This window comes from Solanum verrucosum, unplaced genomic scaffold, assembly GCF_900185275.1.
Source record: "Solanum verrucosum unplaced genomic scaffold, falcon-dt-bn FXZP01000229.1, whole genome shotgun sequence".
NCBI classification, from domain to species: domain Eukaryota; kingdom Viridiplantae; phylum Streptophyta; class Magnoliopsida; order Solanales; family Solanaceae; genus Solanum; species Solanum verrucosum.
Genome location: NW_026020011.1, coordinates 2261022 through 2278418, shown reverse-complemented (window position 1 = coordinate 2278418; position 17397 = coordinate 2261022). Strand labels below are relative to the sequence as shown.

At 34.8% G+C, this 17397-nt stretch overlaps 5 protein-coding genes and 1 pseudogene across 7 annotated transcripts in view; 1 reads left to right on the top strand and 5 right to left on the bottom strand.

Moving 5' to 3' along the window:
• LOC125820432 (uncharacterized) overlaps window positions 1-17397 on the bottom strand; it is a 430223-nt gene that overhangs the window by 63428 nt on the left and 349398 nt on the right. The gene's annotated exons all lie outside the window — the stretch shown is intronic.
• LOC125820431 (SPX domain-containing membrane protein At4g22990-like) overlaps window positions 1-17397 on the bottom strand; it is a 174150-nt gene that overhangs the window by 115363 nt on the left and 41390 nt on the right. The window lies entirely within an intron of this gene.
• Window positions 927-6614, bottom strand: LOC125820470 (pathogenesis-related protein R major form-like; annotated as a pseudogene).
• LOC125820464 (thaumatin-like protein) lies at window positions 9181-9905 on the bottom strand. The gene has a single exon (XM_049499903.1). It carries the CDS (start codon window positions 9874-9876, stop codon window positions 9181-9183), a length of 696 nt encoding a protein of 231 aa, XP_049355860.1. The 5' UTR covers window positions 9877-9905.
• Window positions 10681-11410, bottom strand: LOC125820462 (thaumatin-like protein). Its single transcript, XM_049499902.1, has one exon. It carries the CDS (start codon window positions 11377-11379, stop codon window positions 10681-10683), a length of 699 nt encoding a protein of 232 aa, XP_049355859.1. The 5' UTR covers window positions 11380-11410.
• Window positions 13259-17220, top strand: LOC125820452 (uncharacterized). Its single transcript, XM_049499889.1, has 9 exons — window positions 13259-13367; window positions 13468-13585; window positions 14754-14881; window positions 15400-15539; window positions 15653-15721; window positions 16081-16219; window positions 16505-16567; window positions 16644-16687; window positions 17095-17220. The coding sequence occupies exons 1-9, from the start codon at window positions 13277-13279 to the stop codon at window positions 17179-17181; spliced, it is 879 nt and encodes a 292-aa protein (XP_049355846.1). The 5' UTR covers window positions 13259-13276; the 3' UTR covers window positions 17182-17220.

Sequence of the window (17397 nt, the reverse complement as noted above, 5' to 3'; positions counted from 1 at the left end):
CCTAGTTCTTACAATGATTCACACAAGTTTGAAACGTTTCTTTCACAAGTGAAACGAATCCTACAATATAAGCACGATTACAAGCAAACAAAGTAACAGCTGGTACAAGAAGCACTTGAAGCAATCGATTAGGTCCCTGCTGTTTTTGAAGCTTGAAATGTCTCTCTTTGAATGAATGATGAATTTATTGTTTGAGTGTTGAATATATCAACCTTGAAAAGCCATTGTCCAATGTACAAACAACTACGCCCATTCTGATTGGTTTAGGACACTGACGCCTCACCAACTTTTTGACGCGGACAACTTTTACAGTTGTTCAGCACTTTGACCACTGGACGAGTATTCATACTCTGCAGAAGACCAGGTCCCTTCACTTGTGAGAAGATCATCAAAACATCTAGGAACATTAGCACTTATCAAAATGAGTACTTATCACTTCACCATAATGCTTATTGGTCGGAAGTTTGCTTTAGTTGAATGATGTTTCGACAATTCTCTTATAAAACTCAATAGCTTCATCTTTTTCATTAATTTCATCATTAGATGGATGTAGAGCCGGAAGTTAAAGTTTATGAATTTTGGATTTTAGTTCTTTTAAATTACTGAATTATAAATTAATAGCATTTATATATCCAGTGAATTAATCAAGACAAATACAAGAGATATGGATCAAAAGTTACTGAGTTCAAACTTTAGCTGAATCTTAGTTCTATTAATAATTCAACACACACACACAAACATATATATATATATATATATATATATATATATATATATATATATTCTTTATTACATAAAACCAACTGCAGATGAATGCAACAACTTGAACTAGATAACTCACCAGCTCTCTCATCTTTGTCACTCTCTTTTTATTCAATATAATATATAGTTCTTAGTACTATAGTTCTAATTTAAATTTGTAGCCTTTAAGGGCAGAAGACAACCTTGTAATTTGTACCAGCAGGACATGTAAACAAACTTGTTGGATCAACTTGTGGATAATTATAATCATCTGGGAATCTTTGTTTGAATTTTTTTTTAAAATTAGTATAACCACATGACCCTGGCCTATTTGTACAACAAAATCCGTTCGTCTTGAAAACTGTGCACGGGTTGTTACACCCACCCGGCGTTCGTAATTCGTTTGGACATTGGTCGTTAATAGGTGTGTTGCATAAGATATTACGACCCCCACTATTGATTGGGCTGAATTCCATAGGAATGTTGAATCCATCGACTAGAGAAATATCGACGAAGTCTAAGTTATTGGGCTAATTAAGTGCAAATTCGGCTAAAGTGTTAGGTGGACTACTATACCCTTGACATTTTAGCAGCCCATTACAATCTCCAGTCTCGCATTTACCTCGGACATTACTGTCACTCCCCGACCCTACACCCCGAACGTGGCTGGCACTCGAGAACCATTTTTGGCCCCAAGCAAACCCTTGGCCTGGCGTACTTACTCAGCAGAAGTCTCTATACATATTGATAATGATCAAAAACACTATACTCACTTGAATAATAAAATACTGAGAATGCTTAAAAAGTCAAACATTCAACTTGGCCAAAATGGCAACTCAAGTCTTAACATATGAAATGATAACGTAAAGACAACTGAACTATTAACTGTCTATGAAGCCTCTAAAACAAAGAGGAATATCGGTACAAGGCCTCTGATCATCATAACAATGAAATACTGCAAAAAAAAAAATGATAAAAAGAGTCCTTCGGAATGCAAGGAGGCTCACCAACTGACTCTGAGTGCTTAACTGGATCAACGAGGCAATGGATGTTGATCCTGGTTACCTGCGTCTACATCATAATAAGATGCAAGCCAACTGGCATTAGTACATTAAATCTACGAGTATGTGAGTTGGAATGCTAAACACACTTAAGCTTAAAAAGAATCTGGAAGGAACACTTACCTTGGCTTTACTCAACTCCTGAACAACTAAACTCAATATAAAGCAATAAAACACATGCAATATACATAAAGCTTGTGAAATAATGGAAAACAACTTAGTTCGTTAAAGAAAATGCAATAACAAACTCAAATTTACTCATATAATAAAGTAATATAGTTTCGGTAGGAGATTCTCTAACCGATAACCACCACTATGAGCCTAAGCGGTGATACATCGTCTTGCCCACGTTGCCAGAACTGTCATATACTTTGCCATCACATAGAACGCTTAACTAAGTGGATCCACTAGTCTATGCTAAAAACATCTTAAGGAGTCATCTAAAAAGTATGATCTTTTACTATCCATGATGACTACATGGTTTATGGAGACGTGAGTTATCTGAAATCAAACTCGTCGCCGTATTGGTGCTCAATACTACTCCCAAAATATACTTAGCTCATATGTTTGTAAAAACAAAACTTTTTCTTTGGTTTGAGATAATTACTCAAAAACTTAGCTTAAAAGCTCTTCTTGGAAATCTCAGTTTCCTTTCTTGCTCAAATGTGAAAACATTTTAACTCTTGGGAATACTTAGTTCCCGTATAATCTTTGAAGAATGAACTTTACTCTTACTCCTTAATAAAAACTAGCTCAAAAGCTCTTTTAGAAATCAAGGTTTCCTTTCTTATTTAAATGTGAAAACATTTACGCTTTGGGAATACATATTCCCGATATACTCTTTTGAATAAATGAACTTCAAACTTTACTCTTTACTCAACTCAAAACTCAAGTCTTAAAACAAAGTTAAAACATTTGTAAAAGACTTTTGGAAAACTTTATGAACTTCTCTTAACTTGACTCTTGACTTCTCTTGACTTGACTCTTAACTTCTCTTGACTTTGATCCTAACTTTCCTTGAATTAGATTATGGATCCAAAGTTCATGATCTCATGTTTATGGATGATTTCATGATGTTTAGATGCACCTTAGGGTGTTGAAATCAACTAGAAAACACAGGTACATTGCTAAGGAACAAGTACGAAAAGGTGGGGAACGAATGGAAAGAACTGGTGTACCTGGCGCTCTGAGAGACGCGGGGCGCCCTCAAAGTTCAAAGACAGTCCTGGGGCGCGTCTCCCCAAGGGTAAAAGATCATAAATACTTTTGGGGTGCGCTGGTTGGCGGACGCCCCACCCCTATCTCCAGGTGTTCTCGACTTTTCTTGCTTGTTTTTCAACGCTAAACCTTCTAAACTTCAATGGTTCCTTCCCCAAACACTTAGAATCATTTATACCCTCAATATATGATAGATTCAAACTGAAATTACACTCGGAAACATGAATCAAATCGCAAGAAACTCCAACAACATAACCCACAAGAAATTCAAACGAAACTTTCAACAGTGTTCATCAAAAACTCAATTTCTAAACTTTCAAAGACTTAAATTCGCTGAATTGAATCATGGTTGGCGCGTGGGTGAACTAACCCAATGCTATGTGATCTCACATACCTCGTAGGGATCACCTCTTGAAGAAATCCACAAGTTAAACTCGACGATCTTGACGAATCTTGTTTTCTCTTCTTCCTTCTCCTCTTTTCTCTTTTCTCCAAGCCCTAGCGTGAAACTTCAACTTTTATGAATTGAATAAAATCTGATTTTACCCCAATTATCTCCTAAAAACAAATTAGAATAATTAGGTAAGGAAAAGACTAAATTACCCTTCAAAAATCCGGGTTAGACTTTTCTTATTCCAACAACCCAACTTCCAAAGGGGATAACTCACTCATACGAACTCAGAATTGCGCAAACTCAGCAGATTTGGAAAGGTTATTCCAAGATATTTCCGACAATATCTGGAAATACACCTAACTCATCCTGATCTAGTAGTTATGTCCATTTGAAGTTGACCAAAAACTCAACTAACATACTTCACAATTTTCCAAATTTTCATATACTTTCCAAAAATGATTCTTTCCCCAACTTTTAACTCTTTACTAGTTATTTCAATTTGCGAGATGTTACAATTACCATCAAAGTTACAATTGGTTCGGCCCCAAATGCTAGCTTGGATTGTTCCTGGGTTCACATTAAGGTTCCAAGTTTGGCCCGAGTCGAGTCATCTGCCTCCCCAGGAGAGGCAGCGGCCCAGACTGTGTATTGTAACATCTCACAAATTGAAAGAAACTAGAAAGATCTAGAATTATAAAGAGTGATTTTTGGAAATAATAAAAATCTGAAAAATTGGTTAAGTTAAGTTTGAGTTTTTGGTCAACTTCAAACGACCATAACTCCTAGATCAGGATGAGTTAGCTGTGTTTCCAGATATCGTAGGAAATATCGTGGAATAATCTTTCCAACGCCTCTAAGTTTGCACAATTTCGAGTTCGTATGAGTGAGTTATGCCCATTGGAAGTTGGGCGGTTCAAATAAGGAAAGTCCAATCCGAATTTTAGAAGGGTATTATGGTCTTTTCACCACCCAATTAAGTTAATTCGTTTTGATAAATTAAATTGGGGTCTAAAATGAATCGGTTCAGTTTAGACAATTGGAAATTTACGCTAGGGTTTTTGGAGAAAGAACGCAAAAGGAGAAAAGAGGAAAAAGAGCAAAGTTTGTCGTTCTTGAAGATTTAGCTTGTGGATTTCGACAAGGGTTGATCCCTAAAGAGGTATGTGAGTCTTTCATAGTGTTGGGTTCGTTCACCCACGAGCCAATCATGTTTATTTCAGCGAAGTTTGTTCTAGAAAGTTGAAAGTTGATGAATCTTGAATGGTGTTCTTGAAATTTACGTTCTTGAGTTAGGTTGAGATTGAGGAGTTCCTTGAGGTTAAAATGTTGTTTTCTTAAGTTGTTTGAGTTAGATTCTTGTGTATACATATTGGGTATCTGAATCTAAAGGGAATTTGAGAAAAAGAATTGAGTTTAGGAGAATTGGGGTTAGAAAATGAAGAAGGAACAAGTCGGGCAGAAACTGGGTACCAGGTCCGCGCCGCAGACCTTTTCCTTAGAAGTGTAATTTTTCCCTTCGCGTTGCGGCGAGGACACGGACTTCTCTGCCTCAAAAGTTATTTTCGCGACCAAAATTTAAATGTGCCTCCGTGTCGCGGACTAGTTTCCAGGCAGTGATTTTTTGATCATTTCTCATGTTTAGCTATCTAAAATCACTCATAAACATCATGAGATCTTTCATATCACAAATGTCAATCCTTGAATCCATAATTCAATTCAAGGATCAGTTAAAAGTCAAGTCAAGAGAAGTTCATGGAGTCTTCCAAAAGTCTTTTATAAACAATTTAACTTTGTTTTAAGACTTGAGTTTTGAGTTCAGTAAAGAGTACAGTTGAAGTTCATTTCTTCAAAAGTATATGGGGACTATGTATTCCCAAAGATTTTTAAATATTTTTACATTTAAATAAGAACGGAAATTGAGATTTCCAAAGAGCCTTTGAGCTAGTTTACAGAAAAGAGTAAATTCTTTCACAATTAAGCAAGAAGGGAAACTGAGATTTCCAAGATAGCCTTTGAGTTAAGTGTTTGAGCAATTATCTCAAATCACAGAAAGAAGTATGTTTTTAAACATAAGAGCTAGTATCATATTTTGGGAGTAGTATTGAGCACCGATATGGGAGAGAGTTCAGACAACTCACAGCCCCCATAAACCATGTAGCCACCATGGGAAGAAAAGGGTCATACTTTTTAGATGATTCATTTAGTACTTATTAGCATAGACTAGTGGATCCACTTAGTAGTTCAGTTTCTATACCCTCGGCAAGGTATAGGACGGCCCTGGCAGCGTGAGGCAAAATGTTGTATCATCACAATAGCTCTTACGTGATGGTTGTCGGTTAGAGAAACTCCTACAAAAAAAAATGTATTTTTATATACACAGTTATTTGTATTTCTACATACATTTCAGAGTTATATGTATCTTTGCATACATACAGAGTTGACATCATGTTTTTTTATACAGCTTTTCATTATATTGCACTTGCTTTAAACTGTTTTATATTGAAATGGGTTCAGTTATGTTGAGTTGAGTTGAGCCAAGTAAGTTCTTCAATTCCTTTCAAGCTTAAGTTATGTTTAGCATTCCAACTCGCATACTTGTACATTCAATGTATTGATGTCAGTTGGCCTGCATCTTCTTATGATGCAGACACAGGTAACCAGGATCGGCATCCAGCGCACCGTTGATCCAGTTGAGCATTTCAGAGTTTTATGGCGAGCCTCCTTGCTTTCCGAAGGATCCCTTTTATTGCTTTCAGTATTATTATCAGTTTATTAGGATGTCGCGGAGATTGTCCCGACATCCATCTCAGTTGTTTTAGAGGCTTCATAGACAGTCAGTCAAATGTTAGTTCATTCGTCATTATCTTATTATTGGCCTATGTTCATACCTGAGTTGCCACTTTTGGCCAGTGAATGTTATCTTGATACATTCTGAGTACTGTTTATTGAGCAGTTCAGTTTACTTTAAAAGTATTTTTTTTTCTTCATGAGTTAAGTCTTCCGTTGAGTAAGTAAGTCAGGCCAAGGGTTCGCTTGGGGCCAGCTATGGTTCTTGAGTGCCGGCCACGTTCATGGTGTAGGCTCGGGACGTGACAGGTGCACCGATTGGTAATGTCAAAGGTGGCAGCATGAGTGACATATAAATAGTATTGACCAAAATAAAGGAAGACAAAAAGAAGGGAAAACTTGAGGAAATGCATTTTTATTTTTTTTGTGTGTGTGTTAAACTTGAAAATGTGTTTATTTTGAGAAATTATGTATGGGTTTAAATAGCTGATTTATTGGCCTAGTGTGCTGAACCTTCGTAGACTGTAACTTCTAACAAATTTTGAAATTTCAAACAACACAATTTTCTTGTGGAAATTTGTGTTATAGTCCTTGATTTATTGAAATTTTAATGTTGGTCCTTCATCCTTGTGTTATCTAGATAGGCTTAGATAGAAATTTCTTTTAGGTGAAAAATAGAATCTATCATGAAGACATAGACCCACATTATGAAAAAGGTACAACAAAGTGTCATTTATTATCGTAGGTTCGAGCCTTGCTTAGCCTTTCACCTCCTTCTCCTCACCTGATACAAGACAGTCGAAGTACTCACCACCCTGCAAATCTCAACATTTGATTGGCCGAAGAATCTCACTAGCTTTAATTGAGTTTTTGAAATTTATTTAAAATGTGCAATTAAAAGTACTATAGGTCTAATAATAATAATCTAAATATGACATATTTCCTATCTAAATGGACTAAAAATATATCGTACTAATTAATTCAAGGTTAAATATTACAAGGATCAAAATTAGAATTTACCAATAACTAAGAATTGTGATTATCCCTATTTTGGTCCTTGTTATTATGATTGCCAAGTACATCTCTCATTTTTCTATTTCGTATCATATATGCTTTGTTTGCGTGACTACCTTTTGTTCGTGCTTCGATTTTGAAAAATCTTAAATTTGTATCTTTACTTTATAATATAAATTAAAGTAATATAAATCTAATGTTAATCTAAACCTAACAAATTACTACATAAAGGCACCAAAAATACAAATTCTAATTAATTCAAGTTGCAAGGTTAAATATATATTACAACGATCGAAATTACAGTTTACTAGTACTAGGAATAATAACTATGAGACCAAAAATACATTATAGTATTTTTTAATATATATTTTTATCTTTGTTATTGTGACTGCAAAGTCCATCTCTCATCTTCCATTTCGTGACAAATACGTAATTTGTTTGCGTGATTAATTTTTGTTCGTACTTCTCTTGACTACTCAATCTCTAGTCAAGTCGTCACAGTCACTAATTGTATTTTATTAGTCCTCCTAATTTCATTGACTTGGAAATTCCTCACCAAACAAAGAATAAGAAATTTTGTAATCATGAGCTCAAATTGAATGTGTAACAATAACCAACTTCTCAACTATTATAATAATACTAAAGTTTAATTACAAATTCAGAAACTAAATGCAACAACAAAATTAGCAAATGGCCAAACAAAATATAGAAATACTGAAAGTAAGAACCAGAGATTGATAGACGGTAGAAAGGAAATGAGAAACTTAGACTCAGAAATGGGGATGAAAAACACATATGGTGTCTTTGCACATAATTCACGATAGCCTTTGATAGTGATGCCCTGTTCTGTTTAATGACAGCCAACAATACCCTCCGTCTAGATCCCAAATTATCCTTTGTGAAGGCTTGACCCTATTGCTTTTACTTGGCCCAATATCTACTTAATCTCTAGTCAAGTTACTCTTGTTTAATTTATCCAAAAAAAAGATACAATTGAATTTATATGTGAGATTTAAAGGGTGAAAAGTATTTAGGAGGCTTCGTTGGTATACTTGGGTGTAGGATGAGCTTTGATGCATTGATTAGTTGTTGGCCCCGGAACTTTCTGGACTTCCGATCGAGAATGTTACGAGTGCGTATCAAGTAGGGGTATTTAAAATCGAACTCTAATCGATAAGCCAATCACAAAATTGATTTTTTGGCTTATTGATATTTGGTTATCGAAAAAAATGGTTGGGGAACGGATTAAAATTTAAAATTAATGGCTTAATAGCATGGGAGCAGATTATTCAATTTCCTTATAGGGTAAACTGTTAACATGTTAAGAGTTACCATACTTACACCTTTATTCTAGGTATATTAGCCTCATTTTATATTTTATATTTTATATACCATAATATATATGAGTAAATTATATATTGTTCCTTTGTCAGTACTACTATTTTTTCTGTTACTACTTACTGGCTCACTGCATTTAAAATAGTGAAAATAAGTCATCTTTTTTATAAGGTGTGTTCATCGAAAACAAAAAGTAACATAGAGATTAAAAGTTAGCTGTTACATCGCCCGATAACTGTCCGATAATTACTATTTCATTATCGAACCAATCGATATCTTATAAGTTGGCTAACAGACTAGTAAATTCAAAAATCGATATCCAATAGGCCAAATTAAATCGTATGCGAAATTATCCGCCCGATTAGCAGCCTAGTACCAGGTTCCATCTTCGTTCCATATTACCACGTGTCAAATCTTGACTGGTCCTACCGTATAGGTTTTCACCCAATACAAAAATAACAACTCATATTCTTTCATTTTCATTTTCCAATAATACTCAAGTACTTCTCAATGAAATTTTAGCTCAATAGATAGTGATAATGATGTAAACCAAACTTTCATAGAAATTTCAAACATCCTTATTTAGAAGCAACAATTAAAGAAAATATGTTTCATACATTTATAAATTTATGGACAAAAGACAACTCTATAGGTAGTTCCACTAGGACAAGTGAAGAGACTGCTTAAATCATGATCTCTAGGATAACTAAAAGAAGTTGAACATCTTCTCTTAAAGAAGTATGAATAATTGGTCGCACCACAATTTCCAGACGTGCAACAATATTCGTTCGTCTTGAAAACAGTACAAGGATTGTTGCATCCTCCAGGAGTCCTTAATTCGTTCGGACATTGTCCTATTATGTCCGCGGTGCAGCTGATCCTGACAGAGCACTCATCCATGGACACAGGACTAAATTCCATAGGGATGTTGAAACCCTCAACAAGAGATATATCGAAGTAATCAATATTGTTGTTTTGATTTAAAGCGTATTCAGCCAAAGTGTTTGGGGGTGTACTACTAAAAGTTTGACATTCAAGTAGTCCATTGCAATCCCCCGTTTGACATTGACCCTTGTCTAATGTGTTGAAATTGCAATTGGTTCGGCCCCAAATACGACCGTTTTTAGTTGTGTTTACCTCGATTATCCATGTTTCACCGTACTCGAGTTGTCGTCCCCCACGGCCATGGGGGACGGCTGCTGCCCATACCGTGAAGGGGCAATTGTTATGTATGTCGATTGTTGAGCTTGCTTGTGTTGAGAAGAGATGAGAAGTCATAACATAGAAGAATATGAAGAAGGAATTGATGATACGATTACTCATATTTGCTTTGAGAATTAATTAATGTGACAATAACAATAAACAAGAGAGATCAAATTTGTAAATAAGGTTAAGCTAAGAACGACTAGTCAATAGAGTTTACTCAGTCAATAAATGGGAGCAGATTATTCAATTTTCTTATCATGTAAATCGTTAACATGTTAAGAGTTACCATACGTACACCTTTATTCTAGGTATATTAGCCTCATTTTATATTTTATATTTTATATACCATAATATATATGAGTAAATTATATATTGTTCCTTTGTCAGTACTACTATTTTTTCTGTTATTACTTACTGGCTCACTGCATTTAAAATAGTGAAAATAAGTCATTTTTTTATAAGGTGTGTTCATCGAAAACAAAAAGTAACATAGAGATTAAAAGTTAGCCGTTACATCGCCCGATAACCATCCGATAATTATTATTTCATTATCGAACCAATCGATATCTTAAAAGGTGGCTAACAGATTAGTAAATTCGAAAATCGATATCCAATAGGCCAAATTAAACCGTATGCGAAATTATCCGCCTGATAAGCAGCCTAATACCAGGTTCCATCTTCGTTCCATATTACCACGTGTCAAATCTTGACTGGTCCTACCGTATAGCCCGGTTTTTACCCAATACAATAATAACACCTCATATTCTTTCATTTTCATTTTCCAATAATACTTAAGTACTTCTCAATGAATTTTTAGCTCAATAGATAGTGATAATGATGTAAACCAAACTTTCATAGAAATTTCAAACATCCTAATTTAGAAGCAACAATTAAAGAAATGTGTTTCATACATTTATAAATTTATGGACAAAATACCACTCTATAATTAGTTCCACTTCCACTAGGACAAGTGAAGGTACTAGTTGAATCATCTCTAGGATAACTGTAAGAAGTTAAACATTTTCTCTTAAAGAAGTATGAATAATTGGTCACACCACAATTTCCAGACGTGCAACAATATTCGTTCGTCTTGAAAACAGTACAAGGATTGTTGCATCCTCCAGGAGTCCTTAATTCATTCGGACACTGTCCTATTATGTCCGCGGTGCAGCTGATCCTGACAGAGCACTCATCCATGGACACAGGACTAAATTCCATAGGGATGTTGAAACCCTCAACAAGAGATATATCGAAGTAATCAATATTGTTGTTTTGATTTAAAGCGTATTCAGCCAAAGTGTTTGGGGGTGTACTACTAAAAGTTTGACATTCAAGTAGTCCATTGCAATCCCCCGTTTGACATTGACCCTTGTCTAATGTGTTGAAATTGCAATTGGTTCGGCCCCAAATACGACCGTTTTTAGTTGTGTTTATCTCGATTATCCATGTTTCACCGTACTCGAGTTGTCGTCCCCCACGGCCATGGGGGACGGCTGCTGCCCATACCGTGAAGGGGCAATTGTTATGTATGTCGATTGTTGAGCTTGCTTGTGTTGAGAAGAGATGAGAAGTCATAACATAGAAGAATATGAAGAAGGAATTGATGATACGATTACTCATATTTGCTTTGAGAATTAATTAATGTGACAATAACAATAAACAAGAGAGATCAAATTTGTAAATAAGGTTAAGCTAAGAACGACTAGTCAATAGAGTTTACTCAGTCAATAAATGGGGCTTGACTTGTAAAAGAGAGGAACACTTTGACTTAGGAAAAGTTACAAGGAATCATATAAAAAAATAGATGTAATATATTAGCGTGTATTTTAATTTGATATTAACTGACATTTATAATTTTTAATTTTGGATTTGTATAAGAAAACATTTAAATTTGTATAGAGTTGTACAAATAGACACATGTGTTTTAATTTATATGACATTCTACAAGACAATTCATGTGAGATACACTAGAATTGATTTGTATTTACCATGTACGTAAGATATTGTGTCTATTTGTTCTATTTGTACACAGCCAAAAACTGAAAGTCATAGTCTCATAGATATCAACTATGGTAAAGTTAAAGGGAATTCGAAAGATGAAACAAAATCATGGATCAACTAAACTCTCTTGAGGACTTTCTTAAAGAGGAACCTCATGTAAATACTGGAATCATTCAAATTAAGAATAAAAGTTCGTTGTTTTTTCTTTTCCTATAATTTAATTGAAGCCGCAACCTTATCCATTTATTCATTCGACCCAACTTTATTTTGTTTTGTTTCAAGAATTCTAACACAGTTTTATACTCATCTAGGAACAATGAAATATTTTCGTAACTTTTCGTTGATACGACATGTTATTTTTACCATTCATTCCCTTTCAGGATCAATCACGGTCTTCCAAACTTTACCGAAGTATAGACGAATCCCTCATTGCATCCATATGTGTAAAAGATACTGGCCGCACTTAAAAGCTGAGTACTCTATCGCAAAAAATATAACCCTAAATTCGGGAGAAGGGGTGCCTCCTCACAAAGGGGGTCACAGTGACCAGGCCCGGGTGACTATTTACCAAAACCACAGATCTCCACAAAGGGCAGGGGTTTTGATTGACCAAAAAATGAATCTACTTCAACCGGTATGCCTGTAAGCACAATGTTGAAACATCTAGAAAGGTTTGCTTATAGTTATTCTAGTACAAATACCTCCTGCCCCTTTTTTTTAAAAAAAAAACTTTTTAAAATTCTTTTGAATCTTACCTTCTCTTATTATTCCACCTAGAGAAATTTAAATGGAGCTAACTATCAAGACTTTGGCATATCTGGACACATACTTCGTGAAATGGTTCATGCATGTTTGTTGCCAAGAGCAACAAGGTCAAGTTGGTAAGAATTAACGCTTCATTTCTATTTCTATGGTCGATGATTGTGGAAGCCCCTTTACCACTATGTATAAATGGGTTATTCAATTTGTACAGATAGGGTGGAGGAGCGCATTTAATCCTTGTTTATCTATTAGCTTTCAGTTCTTATCTTTAGCACAGGGTAAATTAATTTGATAGCTCGCAAGGCTCATAGTGTATTATGCATATCTATACCCTCTGTCCACTTTATTTAGATGTCTATTATTAACTGTTTCATTTAAAAAATTAAGTCAATACTAAACAAGTAAAAATGAATCAATAACAAATACGCTACACCGATCTTTGCCAATAATATAGTGCATGGAATGATTGATTTCCCCCCGACGAGTCATAAAGCACCTCATCTTTCCTTCTCTCTATTTTTATTTGTTCAGCATTAACCACACATATATAAAATGCTAAACTATATTAACCAAAGGCATAATTTCAAAAATACAAAGTTTTTCCGTAAAAAAAAATTAACTACAAAATGAACAAGTATATTTAGCGCCATTCCATCTTTCCAACTTCCTAGTCCACCCATTTCACTACTAAAGTATCTCAACTTTTTTTAAATAAAACAATGAGCTATACGCTTCTGCTCCACACAAAATCAATATGCAGATTCATCATACTCAAACCCTAATATCTTCTCCTAAACCCTTCAATTTAATTCCTTTTTCAGTTAACAAAACCCCCAAATTGAATGGTAATTTTATATTAATGGATTGTTCAAGTTTCAGTTTTTAAAATTGCAATTTTCTATGTTTTCCCATAATTACTGTTAATTTCCTCTGTTTTCTCTGCAGTTGCAGCTTTGGGTAGTCGTGTTTTGAAGGCAAATCACGGTTTGCGAAGTAAGAATCGCAATGTGATATGCTCGGCTGCTGATCGATTGAGTTTCGATAATGATGCGAAACGGAAAAGGTTGGTGTACTTTTAATCTTGTTAAAGTTTTATACTGATGCTGAATTGTGAATTTGATGTAAAAAAAAAAAATCATATGTTGTTGCTGCATTCAGTAAGAGATTGATGATTTTGGAATGTAGCTTTATTGTTTGAGTCTCTATAATTAAAATATATGACTTCAGTAGCTTAAATTTATTTAATCAAGGATAAGTTGTCGTGCTAATGTGCAATAGTCTTCTGGTTTATTTGAAATAAAATGTTAAAGGGGAAAAGGATATTATGTACGTTTAATTTGATAACAATAGAAGCACCCAATGGTGTCACCTAGTGGTTGATGAAGTGCGTTGAGAACCATGAGGTATCACGTTCAAATCCCAGTAGAGACGAAAAGAAAATATTAGGTGATGTCTTCTTAGATGTTCTAGCCTTGGTGGATTGAGTTATCTAATATTTGTTGCTGGTAGAAGGTATCCTATGTAATTAGTCAAAGTGCAAAAGTTGGCCTCGACACCACAGTTATCAATTATTATTATTTTGATAACAATGGAAAGATTCTACATTTCTCTTTTGTGTTGCACGGTGCACTGTTTTATACTTATCTTGAATCTTTAGATCTTAATGAGTCTTGCATCAGTTACCTTTAGCTTGAAAATTCTAGATTGTGATATTCATCTCCACATATTTAGTGTAGATTTGATTTCCATTGCGTTTTGTTCATATTTGGCATGGGGATGACCATTTAAGAACGTTTGCAATGAAAGATGAGTATACTTAAAAGGGTAGCCCAAATCCGATGCATCTTGTGTTCACATAGGGTCTAGGGAAGAGTTACACCCCAAGGAGTTGTCAAATAGGCAACCTACCCAGACCCAAGCATTAGCGGCTAATTCCACAACTCAAACCCGTTATCTATAGGTTGAAGATTTTTTTACTCATTGCTCCAAGTCTCCCCTCCAAAGATGAGGATAATTATAAGAGAATTTTCATCAGAGAGGATTTTCCAGGAATTGTCGTAATACTGGGAATAACTTAATCAACTAATCTTCCATTAAACTTTATAGAAATATGCAATTTCTTTCAGCCGTATATCCCAATCTTGAATGTAGTTTACATCTTGTTATTGTTTCTTTTGTATTATGTTTTCTCAAGTTGTTCTTGAAGAAACAACTTGCTTTGCTGCTTGCAGAAAAGTAGTTGAACACGTGAGTCTGATCAAAGGAAAGGAGGACTTATCTGAAGAACAAGAGAAAGATATGCTGGACTACCTTTATACAACCCAATATCAAATGGGTGGCATTGTTTCCATCTCATTAGGTCAAAGTTACTTCTTGTTTGACTTCTACATTGATATAATAAGGGGCTGTGAGTTTTCGCTTTAATTGTGCTCAATGAAATATTACTCGAGTTCTTTAATTTGTTGTACTTATGTCTGGTGACCACAATATGAGATCTATCAACAATGTAGTCAAGTCCTAGGCTGAAAAACGAGAGTCCAAACTTTTTTCTTAAGGAAAATATTAGAAATTCTCCAAAATCGAGTTGCTAAATGAAGAAAGAGATCTATATGTAGGAAAATAAAATATCCACGTTATTCAGAGTAAATACAAAAGTACTGCATATTTTCTTGGAGACATTCTTTATGTAATTTGACTTCAATTGTTTGGGTTAAATCCCTCTACTTCTCATCCTGAACAATCTATAAAGCTTGATTTACTCAGAGAAGCTTCACTTCAGTCTTCCTTTCAAGTTTGTTTTGCATGAAGTAGGGAAATGATGCCTTTTGTGGTGTGTATTTTGTAAATGTTTGTTTTATATTTTATTTCCTGCTGTAGGACGCGTCTCTGGTGGGAATGATGATAAATATAGCCACGGTATCTACATGCGCTTTCAAACAAAGAAGGATCTATTGAAGTTTTATGAGAATCAATTCTATGTGGGTGTCCTTAGGGACCATGTTGTACCTTACTGCCATGTATGCCCTAACATGTAAAGAACAAAATCCTCTGTGCCATTTGATTTGTATACTTTAGTTGCATTGCAGATGAAATCCATATCCTGAAACTTTTCAGTTTTACATGTTGACAGGAGATTATCAATGCCGACTTTGAGTCCGAAGTAGAAGATGACATGCTGTCAATATTTCGAAAAGGGGAGGTTGTTTGAATCTCACTGGATGTTTGAACTTTGTAGTTAGAGTTGTTATTCCTTTTGGCCATCCAATTGACTTTTGTTCTAATATACTTAATGCGGAATAGGCAAATCACTAGACTTCTTCTGAAATAGGTCAATTATTGATTCCCAACAGTGAGGCTTACCCTCATATTTATAGATTTTCACTCTTTAATGTCTACTACTTGGTGGTTTTCAAATTTGACAAGAGAGATTTCTCAAACAATCCTACCTATCTTTCTCTTGGCCGGTCTTTCAGTAGTTTTAGTAATTTGCAGAAAGCATTAGTGTGCGGGTAGGTTCTTGGTATTAAAATGAGACATTTAATAGTCTTTGGGTGGCAGGAGTTCAACTATGGTGTGGAGCTTGTACTTCTCATAGCATTTGGTAAGAGTTCTTTGGATGGTCCTGCCGAAGATGCTTTGCTCACTCTGTCAAAGCTGACAATGGATTTCCCATCCTTGATCGTTCAGGCTACTATCGGTATTCCTGGAATACTTTACTGATGACATTCTTATCTGTAGAATTTCCCCAATTGACATGCTTTATTTTCTTGTTTGGTTAGAAGCCATAAGGAAGCATATTTTTGAATTAAAGTTGGAGATCAGATATACTTAATAACCTAAAGGGATTTTATTAATCCGTTTACATTTGATTATTTTGTCACTGATCAGATCAGCATTTCCTGTCCACATCACTTGTTCCCCTGGTTCTAATTTCTCTGTCAGTTCCCCAGCACCTCATAGAAATATTACTTCACATTTTCAGGTTCAAATTTTAACATTTCCAGTGCGGAATATACTCATGGTGTAGTAATACGGTTTCGCTCTAGTGAGCTCTCATCTTTTTTTCCTTTAACTTGCAATTTGAAATATTTCCAACATCTAACTGTGTATTTATTCATCAGCGGAGGCCTTCCAGATGTTCATGAACAGTTCAGAATATAATAATGTAAGTGCGCTCAATCAATGGCAGGTTATCCACTCTTGGAATCACTAGCATATTACATTATTTGTCAGTTGTAACAAAAGATATTCCAACGGAATCACTCTCCAACTTAGTTGTTCTTTAGCAGATAAGTTGAGATTATGTTTAAGAAACTTTAACATACAAAATTCTGCTGTTTATATTTTATGTTTAATGCCTCTTTTATAGTTTAGGTTATAAGATAGATTAAGTTTGAAAATAACACTTCCTATTACATGGCTTGATTTACTATTATGATAAACATGCCGAGATCATTGGTTTAATGATTTTGAAGTTTAAAGGAAGCTAGAAGTAGCTTTGGCCTAAATTGAATGACTTGATGATGATGAATCTAGTTGCCAAAATCTGAACGCTTTGTTTATTGAAAGCAGATGTGGAGAACTAAGTTTCAGCCAATTGTCCAAAAACATCTTTCTGTTCATTTTTCGATTGATCCAGTGGGCACAGAGCTTATGTAGCAAAACTTTCACCCCATTGCTGGTTCACTTGAGCTCCTTACATATAAAGCATTTAAACATCTTATTTTTTATATTGACCAACCGCAGTGGCTTTGAGATGCCTCTTCCGGACAATCAGCAGGTTAGCATCTAAATCACTACATTATTTAAATTGTGTTTCAGCTTTGCCTCATCAACTACATTATTTAGTGATTATGTAGTATCTTTTTATGGCTT

Bases quoted from the DNA above. Each gene is read 5' to 3' on its own strand.
- LOC125820464 (XM_049499903.1), bottom strand. From the start codon at position 9,876: ATGAGTAATCGTATCATCAATTCCTTCTTCATATTCTTCTATGTTATG.
- LOC125820462 (XM_049499902.1), bottom strand. From the start codon at position 11,379: ATGAGTAATCGTATCATCAATTCCTTCTTCATATTCTTCTATGTTATG.
- LOC125820452 (XM_049499889.1), top strand. From the start codon at position 13,277: ATGCAGATTCATCATACTCAAACCCTAATATCTTCTCCTAAACCCTTC. The intron at 15,540-15,652 runs GTATGCCCTAAC...ACATGTTGACAG, and splicing joins ATGTTGTACCTTACTGCCAT to GAGATTATCAATGCCGACTT. The intron at 16,220-16,504 runs GTATTCCTGGAA...TCACATTTTCAG, and splicing joins GATCGTTCAGGCTACTATCG to GTTCAAATTTTAACATTTCC.